The sequence below is a fragment of the Orbicella faveolata genome, unplaced genomic scaffold (assembly GCF_042242905.1).
Source record: "Orbicella faveolata isolate gen_17 unplaced genomic scaffold, um_ofav_v1 contig_13, whole genome shotgun sequence".
In the NCBI taxonomy this organism is placed as follows: domain Eukaryota; kingdom Metazoa; phylum Cnidaria; class Anthozoa; order Scleractinia; family Merulinidae; genus Orbicella; species Orbicella faveolata.
Window position 1 is genome coordinate 18,043,057 of NW_028301540.1, and position 24,444 is coordinate 18,067,500.

A 24,444-nucleotide genomic window follows, 5' to 3' on the forward strand; every position below is an offset into this window, starting at 1 on the left:
TTGTCATAATTGAAAAGATAATTTTCTCTTCCTAAAAACCATATTAAATGTTCTGTACTTCTCTTTCCTCGTTTTGCTGCAAAAGGGTTGTTTACTGAATACACAGCAGCAAAAAAAAAATTAAAGGGTTATTAAACTTTATTTCTTTCCTTCTGGTGAGCCTATAATTATGTACATGCCTTCACAAGTTTTACATGATTTTGGAAATAAATCACACTACCAAATATGCTAATAAGTCAAAACCTGAATGTGATTTCCTTTTGTTCCTATTGGGTTCCAGTTTCTCTCCATTAATTTTATTGCAGGTGCATGATGCACTTGGCACAGTTTCTTAGGGTGCATTAGTCATGTTTTAATATGGTTTTCTTCACATCATGCAAAGCCTTGAGTTCAACTTTGTACACCAAAAAGACTGGAGTAAAAGCAGTGGATTACAGGATTTCTTTAAATTTCATGAATTTTCTTCACTCGTGAATCTGTGCAGTCGAGAATCCTTATGCGATATAAGACGAGATCACTGTCATCATTTTGCTAGTGGATGGGACTTTGGGCGCGAAGCTCAACGAGTTTGCCAAACAGAAGGTCTCTGAAGAGTCCCTTGGCCAGGACGCAATGAAGGCGCTGCTTAAGACTAGCCACGAACAATGTATTATCAGAAGTAACTGTCAACTTTATTGTCAATTTTCACTCGTGAATCTGTGTGGTCAGGAATCCTTCTGCATGTGACATAAGGCGATATTGCTGTCATCATTTTGTTAGCGAATGGGACTTTGGGCGTGATGCTCAATGAGTTCACCAAGCAGAAAGGTCTCTGAAGAGTCCCTTGGCCGGGACAAAACAAAAGCGCTGTGCAAGACTTGCCACGAACAATGTATTTTCTCAAGTAACTGTCAACTATAGGGTTTATTTCATCCAATCAACCAGTTTTCAGGTAGCTATTTAGCTCATCACAAGCTGGTACAATGTAGTTCTACCTACTACCCAGCTTTTATTGAAACCACTGCAAGTACTACTTGTACACATGCAATACACCTGCACAATGTACATCACATTACAATATTATGAATAACTTTATTATTGTAAACTAACAAGCTTACCATACATGTCACCCATTTGTTCAAATATCATTGTTTTTACTTTTAGAAAGTCATACAATGTATGTTACTCAAATGAATAATATTTCATCTTTTACCTTGACTTCTTTGTCTTCTTGGTCCCAGACTGAAAAAAGTCAAGAAGAACAATTAAACCTGTTAAACATGTCAATTATTTTCAGACCCAAATGTACATGTGATCCTTAAGGTTCACACCATAACAGAGATATCTGTTAGATGCACAAGTATTGTTCGTTAGCAGCCAATCTCTTCTAGACAAGTTACAAATTATTCTCATGTCAAACAAGTTGACCCATCTCTCGAAATTAATTGGTAGACAAGATTTTTACAAGTGAATATATGAAAGATCATATATTTGAACTGCAGAAAAGATATGAAGACATGATTGATCATTGCAATTATACACACAACTTAAGCGGTTGTGAAGCCTAAAAAAATTCAGGCTTGAACACGATTCAAACTCATGACCTCTGCGATACCAGTGCAGTGCTCTACCAACTGAGCTATGAAGCCAACTGAGAGTTGGTCACTTTGTGAGTTTGTAACATACCCATAGATGGTGAAGAATACAAGTGAATATATGAAAGATCGTTTTTTTTTTGCACAACTGCTTGAACTGCTACTATGACAAAAATCGCATCTTTCCTATCTGAGCCATTTTAAAACATAGAGAAGTACTCTGTACGAGAAGAAAAAATGCTCGCTAGTATTTTCAACTATCTCTTTTCATTCCCAAGATATTCAAGTTTTTAAAATATGCAAATTGGCCAAGTGATGATGTCATAAACTCAACCGAATTTTGACCAAATGTGATGAAGAAAGATATCTCAGAAAATTTGTAACAGAAATGTTTGATTCTTAACAGGAAGATTAGACTAAAGGTGCTCCACAATATGAGTTTAATATTCTGTTACCACGGCAACATACTGGGTTCCAGACCTCCCCGATATTAAAGGCTTTTCTAGTCACTTTGAGCATTCCATATTGATAGTAGGGACCTTACGCAAAACATGACAGCAACGGCAACGAGGACGTCATCAAACAAAAGGTTTAATGAGCAAAACAATGGTTGTGCACATGCGTTATAATTCTTGGTACCGGTACATCTCTTTACCGTCCTCTACAAAACAGCAATGTGAAATGACCAAATTCTGCGTTGCCTGGAGAACATGAACCACAATGGCTAATTTTTTTGTAGTTCAATTTGGAACTGAATGTTTTTGTAGCTGTTTAGTTCTACAACCTTATTCAAGCGATAGATCTTCGACTCTTACACGGTAAATCCACGTGATCCAACATCATACATTAAACATGACACGTGACTGGTAACTCGCATACATTAGTCACGTAACATCCCCCTTCCTTTAGGATGAAAATAAAGAAAAACAATTCCAAACCAAAATCATCATGCCTAGACTAATAGGATCAATGTTTGATAATCAGCGTTCTAGGTAAAAATCACTCGTAGCTTTTTTCAAATGTCAAGTCCGGTTTCTAGTAACTGAAAAACAAGTGTTCAAAGTCCCTAGTTTCCTAGCGTGAATAGTCCTAAGGTATGCAGGCTCTTTGAGGGTTCTCTTGGGGCGTTGTGAGACAGCAGCAGGTGTGGGTTGCTGTTCCTGGGGTTGCTGGATGGTCTCAAGTGTATCAGGTAGGTTGATAATCTCAGCTAGGGTCTTTGTCTGGTCCTTGTTCTTGGTCAATGCTGGTTCCTGGCTGGGAGTTTGTTCTAGAGGCCTCTGTGGGACAGGCTGTTCTCTCAGGTCCACCCTGTTTCATCGGTAGGTTCCTTTCTCAGACTCAACTTCATAAGATCGTTCATCATATCTTTTGGTCACCGTTGCCTTTTCCCATGCTTTCTGTCCAAGTGTAAATGGCCTCATTCTCACCACAGCTCCTTCTTCTAAGAGGGAGAGGTCACGGGTCCCCTTGTTGTAGTACTTGGCTTGTCGCGCTTATCTCGCCTGGACTTTCTTCTTTACTGCTTCAGTGTGTACAGACTGCGGCATTAGTAGCTCTTTGGTTGTCGGGAGTTGTGTTTTGCAACATCGACCTATCAACCGCTGGGCAGGACTGCTCCCCATTGATTCCGTGGGCATGTTATGCAGTGCCAGCGCTGCAAGGTAGATGTCTCCTTTGGCTTCTTTGACCTTATGCAGGAGGCGTTTTGCATCTTTGACAGCTGCTTCTGCTTTGCCATTCGTTTGTTGGTGCCCAGGACTCCCCGGTCAGTGCTCAGTTGCAAAGTTGGTAAATTTCTCACAGGCAAACTGTGGACCATTGTCACTTATCACAATGTCTGGAATTCCTTGTCTCGTGAAATGGCACTTCAGCTTCTTGATGACAGTGCCCGCCTTTGTGTCAGGAAGATGGTCGATTTCCTAGAAGTTTGAGAAATAGTCCACAATAATTAGGTAGTTTTTGCCATCAATGGTGTACAAATCTGCACTGATCTTCTCCCACGGGCGCTCTGCGATTTCATGGCTCATCAAGGATTCCCTCGGTTGTTTTGCCTCATATTTGCTGCATGTATGGCATTGTGATATGTACTCCTTCAGTTCTGCAGTCATGCCGGGCCTGTATATGCACTCTTCTCAGGCAGCCGTTCACGCCTAAGGGTGAACTGTGAATGCGTTCTTTCATCTTCATACGCATCAGCTTGGGGATAAGGAGTCGCTTGCCTTTGAAAACGAGACAGTCATAGATGCTCATCTCATCCCTAAAGCTAAAGTAAGGAGCAAGTACGGCCGGGAGCTGCTGCTTCTCCTCTGGCCAGCCAGTCTGGATTACTTCTTTTAGCTGTTGCAAAACTTCACCATCACAGGTGCTGTTCCTCAGCTCCTCAAGTCTCTCATCGGTCATTGGCAGCAGTTTGACAGCACTCACACGCTCAAACTCTCCCTGATCACTCTGAGTTGTGGGAAGAAATCCTCTGCTTAGCGTGTCAGCCAGGTACATCTCAAGCCCTGGTTTGTAGACGATGGACACGTCATACTTCTGCACTTTCAACAGCATCCCTTGGCGTCTCTTGGGTGCCCTTCGGAGTGATTTCTTGGAGATGGCTGCTAGTGGTTTATGGTCACTCTGGACAGTTATGGGGCGACCATATAGGTACTGATCGAATTTCTGAAGCGCAAACACTACGGCTAGCATTTCCTTTTCTATCTGTGCATATCGAGTCTCTGGGTCTGTCAGGGCGCGGCTTGCAAATGCTATGGGTTGCCCATTCTGCATGAGGGCAGCCCCAAGTCCTTTTTCACTTGTGTCACATTGGACAGTGAGCTCGTCTTCCAGGTTGTGATATTTCAGCAAGGGTGCCTGTGTCACAAGTTCTTTGACCTTCTCGAATGCTGCGTCATGCTCATGTTGCCACTGCCATAGCATCTTCTTGCGTGTCGATTGCTGGATGGGCCCTAACACCTCGGCCAGTCAAGGCAGGAACTTTGCAAGGTAGTTCACAAACCCGCAAAATCGCCTCACAGCTTTGACGTTATCAGGTTTGGGCATGTTGCGCACGGCCTCAATCTTCTCAGGATCAGATTTCAGCCCATCTGCTGTGAACAGGTGTCCCATGTAGGGGATCTCTTTGCACAGGAGCTGAAGCTTTTTCTTGTTTAGCTTCATCCCTTTCTCTTTGCACCGCTGTAGGAACTGTTGTAGTTTCGTGTTGTGATCAGCAGTTGCCTCTTCTTCTGTGTTTCCTACTCCATAGATCACCATGTCATCATGCACGCTCAGCAGGCCATCAAGTCAATCAAGTGCCTGGTTCAACCTCTTTTGGAATATCTCACTAGCTACGCTGACTCCAAATGGAAGTTTTTTCCACCTGTATCTCCCGTAGAGTGTGTCAAAGGTTGTCAGCTTGCTTGACTCGTCATCTAGTTACACATGCCAGTAGCCATTTCTGGCGTCAATTTTGGTGAAGACTTTTGCTTGTGAGAGAGCTGGAAGTACATCATCTATCACAGGGAGTGGGTATCTCTCTCTCTTTAGTGCTTTACTTAGTTGTTGTCGGTCTAGACAAAGTCTCAAATACCCTGATTCCTTCGTAGCCACAACAAGGTTGCTAACCCAGTCTGTGGGTTCATCAACAGGCATCAGTACACCAATGTCTGTCAGTCTCTCAAGCTCAGCCTTGAGCCTTGGTTTAATAGCGAATGGCACATGTCGCAAAGGGGCAATGTTAGGCGGCACTGCAGGACCAATGTCTAGGTGGTGTTGTCCTTCGAGCGTCCCCAGTTCCCCTTCAAACACTTCACTGTATTCCGTGATGATTTCTTGTGCTGTTGGTGCCTTCTTAATTGCTAATTTTGTTGCAGCTACTTTTTCAAAGTTCTCCTCGTGCACTTTTAGAAGTCCCATCTGCTGGATCACCTTTGAGCCCAACAATGGAGTCAAATTCTCCTTCACAACAATGAACTCGACTGAGTATTTCTTGTGGTTTCTGGGATTGCGTAAGGTCACGCGACAGGTCCCTTCTAGTTTGAGTTCAGTCTTGTTCCACACCTGCAAGACACATTTCATCAGCTGGATATCTTGCTTGTTGACATATTTGTTTGGTAATACGTTTACTGTTGCACCACAATCAATATGGAACTTTACAGGCTTCTCGTTGATAAGCATCTGTGCGTAGACGCTGTTGACAGTTCCTGTCAATTCTGGTTTTGTAGTCACACAATAAAGGAACTCTTCTTCGCTTGTTTCGTCTTCGACTTCGACATTGTGTACCTTTTCTTTTGCTTTACACTGTGCTGCAAAGTGGTTTTTTCTGCCACACGCTCCACACACGGCCCCAAGCAGAACAGTTGTCTCTGCCTTTGCGATGTTTTCCTCCACAGAACTCGCACGGCTTATCTCTTGCCGACATCTCTTCCTTATCTGGCTTCCGGTTGGCATGTTTCAGAAACCGGCCTGTTTGCTTCGGATATTTGTGCTCTGGTTTCTTTGGTTTTCTCGATTCAACTTCATGGACCTCATCTAGCTTCGTGGTCTGGTCCATGTTCCTCAGCTGGATGCTTGAAACTTCATCACTCTTTACAATTTCGATGCATTTTTATAATGTCCATTTGGTCTGACGCAATAGGCACTTGCATGTATCAGCACCACGTATGCCAAGGACAATTCAATCTCGTATTAGCGAATCGTGTAAACAAGTACAGAAATTGCACGATTGTGCAAGTGTTCTCAGTTCTCCTACATACGTATCAATGGATTCACCTTCTTTCTGGTTGCGACTGTTGAACATGTAGCATTCATAAGTCTCATTGGTTTCTCCAATCACATAATTGTCAAATTCCTTGATTATCTCTGATAGCTTACGCCGGTTCTCTTCATTCAAATCGAAGCTATTGTATGTCTTGACCGCCTCGGATCCTATCGAGTAGAGAAATAGTGCCACTCTGTACTCTTCTGTTTGCTTGTCCAGCTGTGCTACAATGGTGTAGTTTTCCCATTGCTGCTTGTACACCTTCCAATTCACAGCCTTGTTTTGTCCCGACAGATCCAGGCCTGTGGGCGGCTGTATTCCTTGTAAGATAGGCGGTGACTGTGCGCCCAAGGCTTGCTGTTCGCCTACTGTCGATGGTGGAGGATCTCCAGGCATCCTATACACTTCCAAACGTTGTTACGGTTCGATATCAAATGGTTTTTTCCAATATTTGCACCGCTGCCACCATGTTTAGTTCTACAACCTTTATTCAAGCAATAGATCTTCGACTGTTACACAGTAAATCCACATGATCCAACATCATACATTAAACATGACACGTGACCGGTAACTCGCATACATTAGTCACGTAACAGTAGCATATTCAGCAGGGGCATGTTTTAATACGGACAGATACACTGGATTGTTCCAAATAAATGCGAAATTCCAAAGTAAAAATATAGTAACACATTTTTTACTACGCGTCATCCTCGCCGTCCTCATGGTATATGCATAAGGTCCCTATTTGCCAATGGTGCCTCATCGGCATGATCCAGCAAGCATATACAGCTGTAAATATGTCAGGTCGAGTTCATGGCCTTGTTTAATGTTTTTCGAGCTGAAAATCACTAAAATATTGAAATCAGGTTGGGGGAACTGGAAAAGAGTGGGTTGCCATGGGAATGGAAATTTTTATGCCTGTAGGTGTATTTACCCCCAATGCTCTGTCGTTATGAAAAAAAACTCAAACCTCGGCCTTACCATATTGACCCAGCTATCCCTCAGTCAATGCGGCAAGCTCACAGGCTGAGATTTCCCCATAAAAACCAAACATTGGAATAGTTAGTAGTGATATTAATAGCTTTTAGAGCAACAAAACTGATATAGCTGTACTTGCAAGTACATAGCAACTTGCCTTATTTTGGTTAGATTGTGATGTCTAAAAGAGTCTTGGAAACAACCCTGGAGGTTTAACAAATCTAGGGTTGTCCAAGACACACAAACGGGAATGAATTGTCAAAATACTGTCCATAGCATTGCAATCCGTATGATTGGTACAATACATCTCATTATGGGGATTTAGATAAATTATGTCTACGTTCAGGGCATGAGTTACTGGCAAGTAATACAGTTTAATTTGACAATTCACACCCTTGGTGTGGTGAATATGTCAACAACAGTTGTCAAACCTCACTTTTAGAACAAGGTATACATCATGTTTGAGTTTCTTCTCACCTCTCTATTACTACAGAGTTATTTTCAAGCCAAACTTCTATACAAATTGTTATAAAAATTCCCTTGGCAACATTCATTCATAATTAATATGCTATATGTATCACAGTACGAAACTTCACCTTGTTATTGAATGTTACAATTCCATCAGAATCCTGTAATTCTTTTATCCTTCTAAAAAATAGAACCAATCCTACTTTCATTACTTATGCACAAGACAGTGTATTACATTTGCAGACAGCAGACTGCAAACTTTTTAGCATTCCAATTTCCATTACCGAGAGCAACTTTAACCGTAAACAGATTACACTGTGACCTGAGTACTACAGGCAAACCTGAGTGATATTCAGGCTAACCAGAGCACTACAGTCTGTTTTTAGGCTGAAATGTCTGTAGTCTGTTGTCTGCTAATGTAATCAAGCCTACATACAATGTATGAGGGAGCCTCTCTTGGCGGTTTAGCATATTGTACTGTATTATTGCAATTTAAGCTGCTTGAAATTGTAATAAATCACATCCAATTTGAAATTATTTAAAGCTGGAGAAATAAAGTGACAAGATTGTACATTTTGGTATCAACCTTGTCATCTAAGGAACTCAACTGAGATATTCCCTACAAACTGTTTTAAGAATAAAAATAATTATTTAAAAGATGTCTCAAAATGGAAATGACTAATCATACAACTCTTACTCTGAGACACGTTTGATCACCTTCCCACTTTATCTTGCATTGGGACATTTTAATTATTGAAATTTACCAAGAATTGTAATCTGTGATATTTCAGCTTTAGATGAGTGTTTTTTTGTTCTGGTCACATGACTTCCAAATAATGAAAAAAAAACAACAAAAAAACAGGGTGAGGTTTTATTCTTACTCTTGCCACACCCCTGTTCCCACACCCAGTTCTTCACCCAGTTTCACTGCCATCAATATTATTCTTCTCACTCCACACACATGCTACACCAATTTTTATAGCTACTTTTATTTACCATACACTATATATTCGTTAGTTTGTTTTGCCATGTCCAGGATAACTAAGTCATGTAAGACACTGTCAAACATCATCGCTTCTGCATGCTTTGCATGTCATTTTTTTTTCTGTAGATTGCAACTAAGTGAAAAAACATAGGCACGCAAGACGTGCAAGAGTTATTTTTTTCTGTGAAGTTTTGTAGATAGAAGCATTCATGGTACAGTAATGATTTGGTTAATTTGACAAGTTTTTTTGGTTGCGATGTTACATCGGTCATGGTAAGATAGCTAAATAGTAAGCCATAAAATGTTTGACTGAACAAACTACAGTAATCTGACATGTCTCCAGATCAATGTAGTTATCATCTTATTTTCTAACGGGCAATTTGATTCGCTCTTTGATACAACCCGCGCTGTGATTGGTGTGACACCCGCACATGCATAACTCCCTCGCTCACCGATCACATAACCCTTCCAACCCCCAAGAGAAATTTTTGCTCAAAAATACTCAAGTTAATTTAGAGACTTTTTCGCATTTTACACAAGTCGTAAGTTTACCTTTTTACACAACACAACACAACACAACTTCACCGAAAATAGAAAGAAAGAGAAAAAAAAATCTCTGACACGTTGAAAGTCTGATTTAATTAAATGCACTTAAACTTGGTGCCACGCAGTCTTCAAAGAACATTTGAACAGTTTTCATACTTTTTCCCTTAAAAAATATCGGGCTGAAATGAATGTCATCAAATAAAACTATTAAACTGCTACTGCAGAGACGTAAAAACCGTCCAGAAACAAAACCTTCTTTTTTGTTTAATATCCTGGAAACAGTAGCCGATAACTTGTCAGCTCTAATTGAATTTACTCCCATATAAAAAACAAAAGTGTTAAGTTACCATTTGTTACTAAAGATAGCAAACATCTCGTGGGAAAGAGTGATGACGATTCGTCCGCTCTAATTGAATTTACTCCCTTGTGAAAAACAAGAGTGTCACATTACACTTTGCAACTAAAAACCAAAAATGTCTCGTTATATTTGCATGCAACAAGAACAAAACAATTGTTACCCGCACTTACTATTGTAAACGTTAGAACTGTTTCAAATCTAAAGTCTCGTCCCCTCTAAAGCAAGTCCTAAGAACTAGACGCGACGATTCGTGACCTCTAATTGAATTTACTCCTTGTGAAAAACAAAAGTATCAAGTTACCTTTGTAACTAAAAATAAAAATATCTCGTTGCATTTGCATACTACTAACTCACGAACTGTTTCAAACCTCAAGGCTCATCTCGTTCATTTAACTAAAATCCTCAGCCTAACCCACAGAAAATGTCGAAGTAAACCCAATATATGAATACTTCCTCCTCTTTTATAGAAGAATAAATATGGCCGTTCTGAACTCTATCGGGATCAAATCTTCTCACATACCATTTACCTTTACAACAAGAAATTTGATTGGCTGTTTATAGTAGATCCAATCTGATTGGTGTGACATACATACATCTCTCACTCACTCACTTACTCACTCACTCACTCACTCACTCACTCACCCATTGACCCGTCCATAACATACCCGACGTGCCGACTAAGAGGTATTTTTTTTACAAAAAAATAACTCAATAAATTGAAACGTGAAAATTTGAGTTTGTTATGAGCTGGTTATGCCTTGCTCTTTCTCAATGCCAATAGGCTATTTCAAGGATTTGGTTGTCTTTGAGTGGTACTCTTTCTAGTTCTATGTTATACCTTTTTTTAGCCTTCTGAACATTGTTGTTCTTCTTCTGTGTACCACTTCCTGTAATGAAAGGAAAAAAAGGGTCACATATACAGTGAACAAAACAACAATAACAAAATTTAAAGTCTGCCCATCAGGCCAGAGCCTATCTCTGGTTTCAGTAGCATGATTCAAGCAAATAGGAGTTTCAGATTGGCTGAGAGTAGTGAAACAACAATCAGGTGTTAATCGATGTCAGTCATCTATCCCAAGAGGACACATTGTTTGTGTTTAATAGGTTGCAGTGCAGCTGCAGATATCAAAAACGTGCAGATTTGCGAATGGAAAATGCAAGGTAAAGATAAAGAAAGCCCTGGATTCACTAAATATCCAGAGAGCAAGCAGGAAAATAGTTCTAAAGCAAAAATGGGTGACTCCATGATGAGTCAATTTCGGTTCCAAAGCTGTACACTTCCCTTTGGAATTGAAAGCGACAAAGTCGGATCCATTTTAAAAGATTTGCAGAAGTTTTTCTGCTGTTCAACAGAGATGGTGCCAAAAAAGCCTTTCCCGAATGGCTTGAAATTGACAGGCCCACTCAGAGTCCCCATGTGGTTTAATGAGCTATCTGGCAAGACCTTTCATAACACAAATTTTCTTCACTTGGATTATCAATGATAAAAGTGGGCAGCAAGCAAAAAGCATAAGAAATGATGCAGGGGGAATTTCACTTGTGGCTTGCAGATTCCCTAGGAACATCACCCACAAAAGAATAAAATGGTAGCCCCCCACTAAAACTACTCATTCATGACTCCCATTATACAGCTACACCTGCCTGATCTACATGTAAGAGGTAGTGATGTGGTAGAAGTGCTAGTTACAACAGACAGTGCTCATTATAAGTGGCAGTGCAAATAACAACTGACAGTGCTAGTTAGGCTTTCACCCAGGCAGCTGTGACCAGCTGTCCAAAGGAGAGCCACTTTTTGGAAAGAGGAGATTTTCGACAGCCTGTGGTGAACACCAATTTAGAATTTCAACACTTCATGTCAATAACAAACCTGTACATATAGTTATAAGACTTCCATTCCTTTTTTTAGCCCAAAAGAGTTTTTAGTCTTGCTAGTACTATTTCGTTTTCTATTTGTAAACATATTTTCATTGAATTTTCTCACTTTTTTTCTTTGCATGAATCAAACTCTCTTGAAAATTCACAGACAAAGCCACTGTTCAAAAGCATTTACTTGCCAAGTCACCCGCTAGTAGAGCAAAATTCAGTTCAAGAAGTGAGCAACTAAAAATGCCACCGATAACCATGATTTCGGGACATACCAGGTGACAAAACACTTTTTGTGTATTGCTTCCAAAACAAGTCAGCATGATTCATTTTCTTGTTGTGATCACATGCACAGACCAGTTTGAAATTGTTCAACTTTTCACAGGAGAACAATTCTGTTGCCGGGACAAAGATTTTCACAAAATTATCCATTTCACAATATCACTGCCACTTCTCCCTAGATCAAGTTGCTGTGACTTGTCACCTACATGTGGTGTTTTCCAAAGACTTAACTGCATATAATCAAACTTAAATGAAGTATTGGATTTGTCTGAGTTCAATACTCAAATGCAATAAAAAGTGTTTTGCCCTATCAATAATTTAATTTATGAAGACTGGGTCTCACACTCATTTTACTGTGTTACAGATTTTATAATTTTGTAAAAGGACACCAAGAACCCAAACATATATGGTAGAAGAGCAAACAGAACTGTGAGTTGTTGAATTGCTTATTAGTTCAGAGTCAAAACATGTTTAGTCAAGTACATGTACAGTTGTACAGCAGGAACTAAGTGCAAATGTATTTAGCTGCTCAATCTAATCACAAGTGTAAATAATTTAATTTACAATGTATGTACATGTAGATTAGATCTAGTTCCAAGAGGATGCACAGATCCTTTAAATAAGCCCCTTAGTGTGCTAAAGGTTTTAAAATTGGTAAAAAGACGCCATGTTCACCTGAACCAGATAGTTCATGTAGTTTTGACTTGTATAAGTCACAACCAAACAGCACACAACATAAAAGATTCTGCTTACTCCTCTCCTCCCAGAAAGCAAACTTAAAATACATAAGGTTGTTTCAACTTCAAGCAACTTCATTTACTTATCTCCATTCAACATCTTGGGTTTTTTTTGCAATTAGTGGGTAGCTAATACATGTATTTCAGATATTCTAAAGCGTCATCACCTGCACATGCATTGGATGCCATTTATCAATCACACTTCGACCATCATACTCAGTCAAAGGTTCAATTGCATTTAATTGCTCCAAATGTTTTAATTTATGATTGTGTTCCAATACTGTTTAGGCCAAATTACCAGCCACTGTCTGGGAAAAGAATACCATATTTCTTCAGTTATAAGGCTCACTCGCTTATAATACACACTGTTAACTTTTAGACATACATGTAAGTGTATCAAGTTTACAAACTGAAAATTTCTCCTAAATACTCAGTTATAAGACGCAAACTGAACTATAGGAAATTTTTTGATCCCATTCACTTGGATAACAACACTATGCTTTCCAAATTTGCTAATGGAACACCTGGAGGTCAAAAATTCGTCACGGAACAAAATAGCATGTTTTCATTGCTGATTTAGGTCAAAAACTAATTCAAAATAATCAGTCTCCTCAGAATTCTTGCTTCTGGGGTTGGAAGGCAGCTGCTTTGTCACTAATAAGGAACAATTTTTCTGTTTTATGCAGAAAAAATCTCCGATTATGCAGAGGATGCGGATGATAGCAAATGGCATGTTAGCCAATGTTTAACTGGTTCATCATCAGTGAAAATTGGCAAAATTGCATTTTGTGGTATGAACATACTTGGTTATAAGATGCACCCCGAGATTGGATCAGATTTCGATTGAACAGGCATATTTTCTTTGAAAAAGTGATGCGCCTTAAAAATGAAAAAATATGCTACGTACTCCCCCTCCAAAGGTATGGCTGGACACTTGAGGATCCTTTTGTTAGTCTAAAAGCCAATCAGATAACCGCCCACAGATTTTTCACGTAGTGAGGCATAAGTTATCTCATCAGATCAATGGCGGACCAGGTGGAATTTATGAATGTTGTACGCAGGAGAACTTAAGAGACGTTAAAGATCAAAAGTTGGGGTGCAACCTTCGACATGACAGTTGCTACATCACAGTTGAACAGTTTTGCTCTAAGACAAACTCTTCCTTAGAACACAGCATAATACATAATGTCCTTCCACAGCACTGTCCCCAGCAGTAATGTGAAACAAAATAGGTTGGAAGACCAAAATTAAAAGAGAACGGCAAATGTACACTGTACAGATGTAATGAGTTGTAGGGTCCATGACTGTCATCCGATGACATTTCCAGCGACCAGAAGCGCCGCATGAATTTGTGAATTTACGTCACAGACATGCGCATGCTTTGCTCCTCACGCGCCCAGCAGTGGATTCACTGAGCTTCGCCTTGCGGACCTACAGCTACTGCGACAATGTTTTAGCGAATTTGTCATGGATAGGAGGACAGAAGCAGACATAACTCCCGTCAAAAAACTGAGCTTATAACAACTTTATCCATGCTCAGTACTGCTGGGTCAGGTTTTCAGGAACGAGTACCAAATTTACCCGTGTACAGAAAGGGGCAAAGTCGTTCACTCTTCGTCGAGAGAGCCGTTTTATTTTTGGGTACGCGTACCATTCTACCCGAACCATGATGACAAAGATTCGTACGTTTTAAAGACGGAAAAATGTACTATTTACCCAACTGTTTTGGTAACTTCGGTGCTGGTTGCTTCCTTGCTTTCCTACCAGGACCTATTGGTGTTGCATCAGTCGACCACTTACTCGAAAATTTGTTCTTTCTTCCCATTACAACTGAGGACACCGAAAACTTGGAAGGTTCCACACACGTGTGTCTCACTCAAACAGAGAGACCTCCTTCTCGCTGACCAGCGGTCTAGATTCCCACTTGAAGTACTTGCGTCATGTATGTACACACATATCGTCCTAGATCCTCTTCGCTAGCTGCAGAAGAGGCGGATTGGCGGGGCAGACCGCGAAACGCGATACACGAGCGCGGAGCGCGACCACGAGTGCGAAGCGCGAGAAGAAAGAAATCGTGCGCCCCGCGCTCTTGTATCGCGTTTCGTTCTCTGCCCCGCTAATCCGCCTGTTCTGCAGGGTTCACCTACAATCGTGGACAAAAGTCCTCTGGACACTTATTTAATTTAACGAATTGTATGTGTTTTACTACTGAAGTTTGAAAAAAGCGCCCCTTTCCTTTTAAAAACGCATTACTGTTCCCCCTCCACACCCCATACAATGTTGAAAGTCAGAAGAAATTGCAGGTAGTAGTTTTCAACATTGTATGGGGGTGGGGGGCGAGGTTAGGCAGGTGAAGTTGTATTCGCGTCTGGCGTCTGAATTTCAGTTGAGAAATAAAATGTCACTTTTCAGTGGCTTTTCACATTCTAAATGTGTTTTCTCTCATCTCTGTGAATATATCGTAATACAATTACTATTTTTGAAAGTAATATTTTGTGGGTTTATTAAGGTTTTTTTTTATCCTTTTCAATTTTTCCCCACGCGCGGTGTAAATCGGAATTTATTTTATCTCAGACTCGTGCGTGCAGTATTTGAAAGGAAAAGCATGGTTAACGCAGCAACAGGTATTATAGATCATGGTGCATACAAGAATTTCTGTCGAACAGCGAGCAAAAGTCTTGTTTTTTTTTACGAAAACAGAAGGTTTTCACTCCGGGAAATCGCGCAGAAATTTCAAATCTCGAAGTCATCTGTAACATGAATATGTGATACATGCAGCGAACGGGCATCGCAAACTGTATAATTTCGTCTAAAGGGTGCCAAACCAAATATTACAAAGTTGTTTCCAGCCATTGGAAGTCATTTCCCTTTATTTGTTTACGAAATAGTATAGTGTGACATTTTTTAATGTTATGCACAAAGAGTTGATCACTTTTTATTTGCATAACTTAACAGTACTCAGCAACAGTACTCACTTTAAAACCTTAAAATCTGGCTACTTTTATCCAAAAGCTCACATTTAAGACATGTTGAAGTGAGCTGTATCTGGCAATCGATCTTTCTACACCTTTCTCGCTGGGAAGAGCTTAATTTTGAGCTCTGCAAACACGGTACTCACTTTTCCTTCTTAAGAATTGTTTTAAAGTCAACTCTTCCACACTGAATCAAGTTAGTACTGTTGAATTCACTGCCTGCGTGCTGTGACGAGACTTTTGTGAAATAATTTCGAAAAAGTACCATTAAATCTTGTGTTGAAAAATATTTTCGCTGGTTTTCTTTGTTGATACTTTGAGGAAACTGAATTAACGGTCTTTCCTTGTCGCTGAGTACTGTGCCGTGACCAATGAACGCTGACGTCACTACTCGAAGAGTATAGCGCCTCAGTATCTTCGTACTTACTGATACGTGCTGTAATAACTGTTAAGGTGATCACTAAGATGGACTTAAATACCAAATTTGTCGTTTAAATACTTGAAGTATCTGCACAACTGTACATACAATGTAAACAATTCTTTACCTATCCAAATCAAGCGACGCCGTTATCACTGCCAGCACCTACAAAAGTTTCTATATTATTTGAGATCAACACCTTTCCCGGTGGGTCCAAAACCAGTGAAACGCGAAACGGGCTATGGGGACGAGAATGATGGAACGCCTGCTTTCCTTTCTCCCAGTCCCCCTCCTTCCCCATATTAAACGTCTGCTGATTGGTGAGGTAATTGGTCTTCCGATTCCACGATGCTAGCCTTTTGACTTCTTTTCCCAGGTTTCTGGGTTTAATTCTAGGATTGCGGCCCTTTTTAGCTGCAGCAGCGAAGATGCCTTAGTTCAGGATTATAGAGGAGGGAACAACTGGATCGTTCCTCACGTGAGGTTCGAGTTCTTATGGCCTGTTCAGGTCTGATCATTCCTAAATGGCCTTCAGAGCCCCTTTTTCAATTTGGCCTTTTTAGCGCGATAGATCTTCCCAGTTAAGGAGGAATTTTTTACCCCTCCAACAGAAGATCTACTGTGGCTCGTCTTCACGGTTTTCCTAACAATAGGTTTAGATTTTAGTAGAATTTTTTTCGTTCTAATTCTTCTGGCCTCCCTGCTTCGTGCTTGCTCGCGAAATATGCTAGTATATTTTCTCGTTTTTCGAGCTTAACACTGGATCCCATAAGATCTGCATTTTAGAGTATTTAAGAGGCTCACACTATGATCGGGATCGTACGATATCCTCCGGAGCATCCCGGCTGTAAATCGGTCTCACAGACGGTGAGGCGGGTGATAGTGTTAAGCTGGGGCAAAAGTGCATCCCAAGTGTTATTCGGTGTTTTGAACCCCTCATTGAACACTCGCACATCCAGTTTGATCTATTACTTCCTGATTACCACAACTTCTGACTTTATGTAAAATTAAATGCTGACAAAAATAAATGGATTTTCAAGTTAAACTCACCCAATCTGACACCAAAGTTAGCTCGAACTTTCTCTCATGAATAAAATCGGCAACCATATCCGTGATAACAATTTTGTTAACCCCTTTGTAAACATCTCGATTATTTTCATTTTATTGCTGTTTTTCCGCTAGCTTTAACGTTGATAGATGTAACCAAACAAGCTGACAATTGTTTAGAAATAATTATGTCGTTTTTCTAGCATTTCCTGTATAATTATCCATTTGAAATGAACCATACCTAGAATTTTCTTTTCAGCCAAAATAGGATCATTATTTAAAATTAGTGAATCGGAATTTGGCTTTTAAATTGGAAACAAAAAGCTTAGGGCGTCGACGGAAATGACGTTTTTATGGAAGTACACAAACTCTTCTACTGCTACCAGCAGCGGATCGTTAGAGCTGATTTCTTTTTTGTTCAACCCTGTAATTTTCGTCTTGGAGTCATTCGAATTTAATTCTCAATTTGCGAGTCCTTGAGAGTTAAAATCAAAGAAAATTATTTCATCCTCAAATAGCTACAACACAACGAACATCTCGGAAACGTCTGGGCTCATTTCCTTCCTGTGACGAAGTGTCTTGCAAAACAGCTGTCTGTGTTTAAAAGAACTAAGGAAGAGTTGCATCAAAGTCGTGTTTCAACTCGTCTAGAGCGTAACCGATTGGTTTATCATATCTATTTCGTGGTTTGTTTCTTCCACTTTAAAATAAGTTATGTGGTCTTATGAGTATGATGCGCCCATTGGAGGAGATGGAAGGACTGTAGAGAGAGCTAGCCCGTGTCAGCTATCAGCAGGAATCAATTCCCTTTTCTATGCCCGTGTGTATCACATTTGGGTCTGAACCTACTGAGCGACAGCAACCTGAAACAAACAACACTTAATTGTGTTTGAAATGGTTAAACCGCGATAAGATTGTCTTTCCATGCTGCTAAATTGAGCATCCCTGGGGGGTCCACTTCTCTGGTGAGAGTTTAAAAGGGCACGACTCTACATCTTGGTATTACGCGGACGCCGAAGATCATTTTCACTTTTCTTTTTTAAGAAGACAGTATATGGGAGTCTTTATTAGATTAATGTCATCGCCATCTCTTTACTGGTATGCATCGCCGCTCTAGTATGATGACATCCACATGCATGACCTCTTCTTTGATTCCTAATCTAAAATAGCGCTGTATGACCGGCATGAAACAAAAACAAGTTTAGGTAGCCTCATCACGACAACGAGAGGCATATATAACAATAGATAGAGAGTGCTAACAATCACAATTTCACTTATTTTTAAGGACAGTCATGATTGTACCTGGTATTTTGCAAGTCTTGTAAGCTCAGGAATACTCCTGAAATTAATTTAACACAGAAAATTATCATTTACAGTGCGAGCAAATTCGCAAATATCTAAAATCTCTCAGTCTCCTCTCATTTATCAATTTGTTTCTCTTACCGCCAGTTTAACTGAGTTTCTATACTTTTGTCCCTCTTAATCTTTTCATTTGTCTTTCACGCTTTTAATTTCCGTCTTCTTTACTATTTATTTCTTAGTTATTTTTTCCTCCCCTTGCTTTTGCTTGCTGTTAAGCATTGATATTCGTATCTTTGCCCGTATTTCATTCAACTGATGGTCAGGGACAATAAATTACAGTAGTGTAACAATACATTTCATGATCAGCAGACACCCGTCTTGATATGATTAAGCTCTAACTGAACACGAGAGGCAACGGTTTACAACTGAAGTGCTAGATGACTAGATCTAGCCACTCGCGAATGGATGTGTTCACTTGATAAGAAGAACTCATAAATTTTACATTCCATGTGCGTAATAATAGTAAGAAAACATTGAATAAAGACAAACAGTTAGGACAGCACTGTACTTTTCGCACTTTTCAAAAGGGTACGTATTACTAACAATATGTCTCCTTTTCATAAATTGTTCTTTTATGGGTAGATAATAATAGACGAAAAATGAATTTGGCTGTCAAAACATTTTTCCGGCGAAATTTAAGGCCTCACATCGGATACATATTTCACATGATTTCCAGAGAAGTAATGCAAACTGAGTACCTTGGCCTCAACGAGAAAACACAAAAATGTCGTTTAAGGCGGAAATTGGTTTTTTTGAATGTTTCAACACAAGTATATCTGTAAAAGTGAAGGAAATACCCTGAAGAACCTAAAACGAGTAGATTCCGGGCTACATAATATAAGTTTGTTAAGTGTGGTGATTTTAACTTGATGACTCGAGGTTTGCTTCAAGGATGAGTATATTTTAATAATAATGCCTCCCAACCGAAGACAAACTCCCGTTTTCGCCGTTACGAAGTAGTTTCCGTTTTACTGTGAACTATCCTCTTCCGATCAGGAAATTACCTTAACCGGAAGTTTAAATAGTCAACGTGTATTTCTCCGCAGATGGACTCAAGAAAAATTGACGTCAACAGATTTAAAAGAAGAAATAAGCTTTCGTCATTTAAGCTGATATCCTTCATCGTGCTTTAAGAATCGATGTTAATAGAGCACCTTGGAAAGTCAACCTGAGCAAATAGTTGCCTTGGATTTACATACGGTACAGAATTGCAATGAAGTGAAATCGACACTACAGTATTTGACATTTCCAAGTGCACAAGTGACTAATAGCACTAATTGGACAACAATGCACAGGTATCGTGTGAGTACCTCTGACGACCGAGGGTGCCGCTTTTCACACTAGTGCAGCGCACCGCCCTGAAACACATTTCAACCATGGCGTCGATTAGTCGAGAAGACGTCCCGACCGTACAGCCGCAGCAACAGGCATCTGACAACTCATTTTCCATAAAGAATATTTTGAATCTTCCAGAAGAACCTAAGGATGAATGTGCACAAGTGTTGAATCGCGAAGAAGACTGTCCGGTGTTTGGATGTCCTATCGTCCCTCAAGCTTTCAGACCAGTTGCATTCAACATGGAAGGAGCTTTATCGCCTATGTACAGTACAACACAGTGGTTAAATGCAGCGAGACATTTCCCTCCTTGGTTGCTTGGTACTCGCTTTATGAGATTTCTTCCAGGTGAGTGAATAAGAGCGTTAGTCATGTGTGGAGTGAAGCCAGGTGTGAGCATTGCACGCTCATAGTTCTCACACTGGAGTATATTTCAAGAGTTGTGGGCTGTTAGCCCAGGCTACGTCTGCAGGTAGTAACACAGAAAGAATTCAGTCATATTGCATGAGACATGATCGATGGAGTGCGAACAAGACTTCTGATGGAGTACAGTTTGATTGAGAGTTTGACGAGGTAAGCAGATGTCGATTAAGACCGACTGAGAACAGCAGCAAACACTTTCATAAGTTTGCCGCCAAGAGCAGCTTTCTTTGTGTGCCTAATTGACAAGAATTACATGTGTAACTCTACTTAAAAGGAGGAAATAAATCGTCTCATTCTGGAAGGGTGAAATCCAAATCAAAAAGAGTATAAATTTTGAGCGACAGCCGAATAGCTGTAAAAATAAATTAACATTTAAATGAAAAACACCCACACAGTAGTTTGGTTCCGTCATGTATTGTCAAGCTGGTTCGGCAGCAACTATTTCAATCTCTCAAGTTTTCTTTCCTCATGCTTGTTTTTTTGGCGTATTTGAAACTTGGGTTTTATAAGGAAATGTATTTGAATTAGAGAGCGGGTCCACCAGGAGCAACTCCACTTTTCTAGACTCCGTTATCATTGTGCTGGTTGTAATTAGTAAATCCCATACAAAATATCTTGAATATTTTTTTTCTCTTTTCTCTGGCACCTTTTCGCTTTGTAAAACTTGAAGCCATGAACCTGGGAGATGAAACTTCACCGTACCGCAGATATTCTTGTTGTAATGGCATGTGGCTCTCATCAAATTTTATTAAGGACGAAGTTTCTCTCCTACAGGTTACTGATGGATTTAAAGCGTTGATGTAAGAGGTGTCATCTCCAGGCGATGCTAAATTTATCAGGGTTCGACCCTCCAAAAGGCCACAGAATACCTTATATGACACTGAATCGTGTTAGCGGTTCTTAAAAGAACGTTTTGACAACTTAAACTATTCCTTTTATTTCGTCCGACATCTTTACCTTTCAGCAGATGAACTCGCTGAGCTTTGTGCAGTTAGTGCCTTGTAATTCTTGCTGAGTGTAATAAAACAGACGAGCGGTACACGCATTCTACAGCATAGCACAGCTTTAATATCAGAACATTTTGCGGGACCAGTTAAGTCGGAAACAAAAATTAATATTTGTTAGGCTAGTGCAAAGACTTCATGGATTCGAGAATTAAAGCGATCGAGTCTAGAGTTCTCCATGTTTAAAGTTTTTTGCGTAAGTTGCCTTTGCTCTCTGCAGTTTATGTGATCTTGGCGTTGATTTGTATTGAATGTCTCGATCACAAGTCAGTCAAACACATCATGTGACCGTGTAAGAGTATCGGGAACGTTTGGCTAACTCTCTATATAGGCGTAAAGGTTAAAGAATTAATAACATTGAAAAGAGTAAAAGGAGTCTAAAAAATAAATTTGACGTTTTACAGTCTAATGCCTTTACTTTACTGACTTAACTCGACCGATACTCACCGCTGCTACTCGTGCAGCCTCGTATAAATATTTACTGGCGTGTGGGATTTTCCAACTTTAAAAAGAAAAACAGTTCTGTTTTTAGGTATAAACAAGAAAAAACAACAAATCTAAGTTTTTGGACTCTTTGCTCTCCTAAAGGTGTAACCCCTTACCTGCGAAGAAGACGTAATATGCGAAAAAGAAAGCAAAGACCTTTGTTTACACAAAGTCAAGTGCAGGGATTGGAACAGGAATTTACCAGAAACCGCTATGTGTCTGAAGAAAAACGAGCAGAGCTGGCTTCGACCCTGAATCTCACAGAAACACAAGTGAAAACATGGTTCCAAAACAGAAGAACAAAATGGAGAAAGGAAGCCAGGGACGAAATGGAAACCGCTTTGATGGACAGTAAGAGGCGCTGGAGAAACAACCCAGTCGATAAACAAGAAGTTCTGCCTTCCTCTTCAACGACCAGTCAGTCTAATTGTGCGACTCAGCAGTCTCAAGAGTTTATAGATTTGGACAGTTACAAACTAAAAATACCTCAGAAAGTTTGATTTGTTTTGTTTTGATTACTTCCCTGAAAAGAATGCCCAGAGAGATGAGAAATTAAAAATAAGAAAATGGAAACGGAAAGAAAATGTAGAGGGTCGTTTGGTTTCGCTTGAATCAATGTCTCTGGTATTGCTTAATAATACTGATTGATTAAATAATGATATCAATATAGTAATCTGGGTAGAAAATTAAACGACTAATGGAGTACTGAAATGTAACTATCAAACTCTGCATATTTTATTTCGTTTTTTTAATTAGGAGAGTGGTGGAACTGAGCCCGAGACACAACTACATGCAAGCTATACAAAACTAAGGCTAGAGAGGATGAAGGGTGTTGTAGTTTCGGTTAGGATGAAAAGGATTAAATGCACTTGAGATGATAAACAACACGTTTTTAATCGTACGAGCAAACAAGAGAAATCAGCGCAGGGCCTTGCGCATGTGCGAATGTGTACATACAGCATATGAACTGTGACATCTTCCTAGTTGTTGTAGCGCAGCAAAGGAAAGGATAAATTTGCAGAACCTAACACTAAAATAACATATATATATGGCTATAGAATATAGCCACGCCATCCGCATGCAACCAAATACCGCGAGTAAACTATGACAAAGGGTAACCAAGTCAATCGTATAGTCCTTTTACAAAAGATAATCCCTCTCATGTTGTTTAACTCTCTCGCTATTCATTCTCTCTTAATTAAGGTCTATAAACACAAAAGAAAGATTACATTTCAAGGCCGTAGGCAGTATGAGACAAACCGAGGCACTTGCCTCAGTCATATTTTCGTTCCTGTAGTCTCTTTTCTGAAGCGAGAAAGTAAACAAAGCTGCCAAGTAGCTGTAGGAAGAGAATTCAACTATGGAAATTGTCTCAGTCATAATGTTTTTCTGGCTACGGCCCTGCAATTTAACCATTTTTCAAAAGAACTTTCACAGTGGAATAATGATATATTTTTGCAATGTGACATAATTTGTTAACTTGCGTTGAAATACTGAAGGCTAAACGTTTAGATAGATGATAGAGATGAATACTGTGATGGTTATGTTCCAGCGAACTTGCAGAGTCTCGTTGCTACTATATAAGCCATCTAAGTTACTTTAGCAGTCGAAATGTGGCAAATAATCAGTTAAGCTTTCGATTAAAAAGTTTGCGTTCTGATATCAGGAAGAAATCGGACGTTCAAGACCGTTCAAACCTGACAAAACAAATAGCTCATTTTCAAACTTTCAGACAATCAATACAGAAGGTCCGAGTTCCTTCCCTGTGGTCCATAACAACTAGTCTGCTGTTGATTTATGCTTTGACTGATGCATTTCCTGTTTCATTTGAATGAATTTTACACCGTAAAATAAAGTCAACAAAAACTTAGCTGAGGATGACTGAATCATTGGTTTAATATGAAAGAACTGGCCATCATGGTGGAAGATTCCTAAACAAATTCACTTAATTTAAACGAACAAGAATAAAGAATGTGTTATGAAGACACAAGAATCGTAGCCAGTCTCCCTCTTCCTCAGTTCATGCGCCGGAAATTAAACAAACAGGCGATGTCGCTGAAAACGAACTGATATAATACATGGCAACTTGATTGGTTGTTGCTATTTTTTCGATTCTTTATAAACAGAAGGCTCAACTAAAAGAAAATCTGTAGGTCGACTGTAGGTCGACTGTAGGTCCAATAGCTCATGAACACCCTTTTTAACAACAAAATGATAGGGATTGGGGACAAGATTGATCTTTCATTACCAGATCCCGCAGGCAACAGAAGAACCTGAAATCTTCTCAGTGCTCCTTGATCTTTCGCTGAAAGATTTCGGTCTATTAATTTTTAATTTTTAAGTCAGTTATTCCACTAAACACGGCCGTTTTTCTTCCATATTCAATTTGAAGCAATTTTCTTGGTAGCAGGCGTAGCAGGCGTTAAACGTGGGAGGCAAAGCGAAGATGGCTGGAGGGGGACCCCGGAGGGGGACCTGCAACGCCGGCTAGTTTGTGCGGGGCGATCACGGTGTAGGTTTCTGGTTTGTGATTGGCTGTTGTGGCTATGCTGCTGCTGGTGTTCATGCTTTCCTTCAACAACCCTTTATCCACCGCTTAAATAAGTCAGCACTACCAAAACAGGTTTCAAACAGGGTAAATATCGTGCGCTCTGTGGTCTGTACTCATCTCGCAGTTCTTTTGTATAAATTCAGAGTAGAGTTAGATAATAATGCTTAGTAGCCTTCTCGCTTCACGCCCCCGTATTGCCGATGTTACAGTCAGAAAATCGATTTATCGCCCTCTCCTAAAATAAACGACTCCTCTACCTCCCCTAGCTTGAAACATCATTGTCTTCAGCACCCTTTAGAGATCTTCGT

The 24,444-nt window shown here is 39.9% G+C and overlaps 2 protein-coding genes across 3 annotated transcripts in view; one reads left to right on the forward strand and one right to left on the reverse strand.

Annotated features, from left to right (window-relative positions):
* The window catches only part of LOC110052201 (28S rRNA (cytosine-C(5))-methyltransferase-like), a 53,449-nt gene extending 38,985 nt beyond the window's left edge, over positions 1 to 14,464 (reverse strand). The window contains exons 1-4 of one of the 2 annotated variants that reach the window (XM_020758346.2): positions 14,255 to 14,464; positions 10,495 to 10,543; positions 7,896 to 7,947; positions 1,193 to 1,221 (exon numbers count right to left, since the gene is read on the reverse strand). In XM_020758346.2, the coding sequence (XP_020614005.1) occupies positions 1,193 to 1,221; positions 7,896 to 7,947; positions 10,495 to 10,543; positions 14,255 to 14,363 (239 nt within the window). In that variant the 5' untranslated portion in view covers positions 14,364 to 14,464. Of the gene's footprint in view, positions 1 to 1,192; positions 1,222 to 7,895; positions 7,967 to 10,494; positions 10,544 to 14,254 lie in introns of both variants that reach the window. The other variant, XM_020758412.2, reaches the window with a different exon arrangement.
* A 5,287-nt stretch (positions 14,465 to 19,751) lies between these two features.
* LOC110052098 (homeobox protein ceh-63-like) lies at positions 19,752 to 22,200 on the forward strand. Its single transcript, XM_020758259.2, has 2 exons — positions 19,752 to 20,020; positions 21,688 to 22,200. Exons 1-2 carry the CDS (start codon positions 19,915 to 19,917, stop codon positions 22,083 to 22,085), a joined length of 504 nt encoding a protein of 167 aa, XP_020613918.2. The 5' UTR covers positions 19,752 to 19,914; the 3' UTR covers positions 22,086 to 22,200.
* The last annotated feature ends 2,244 nt before the right edge of the window (positions 22,201 to 24,444 follow it).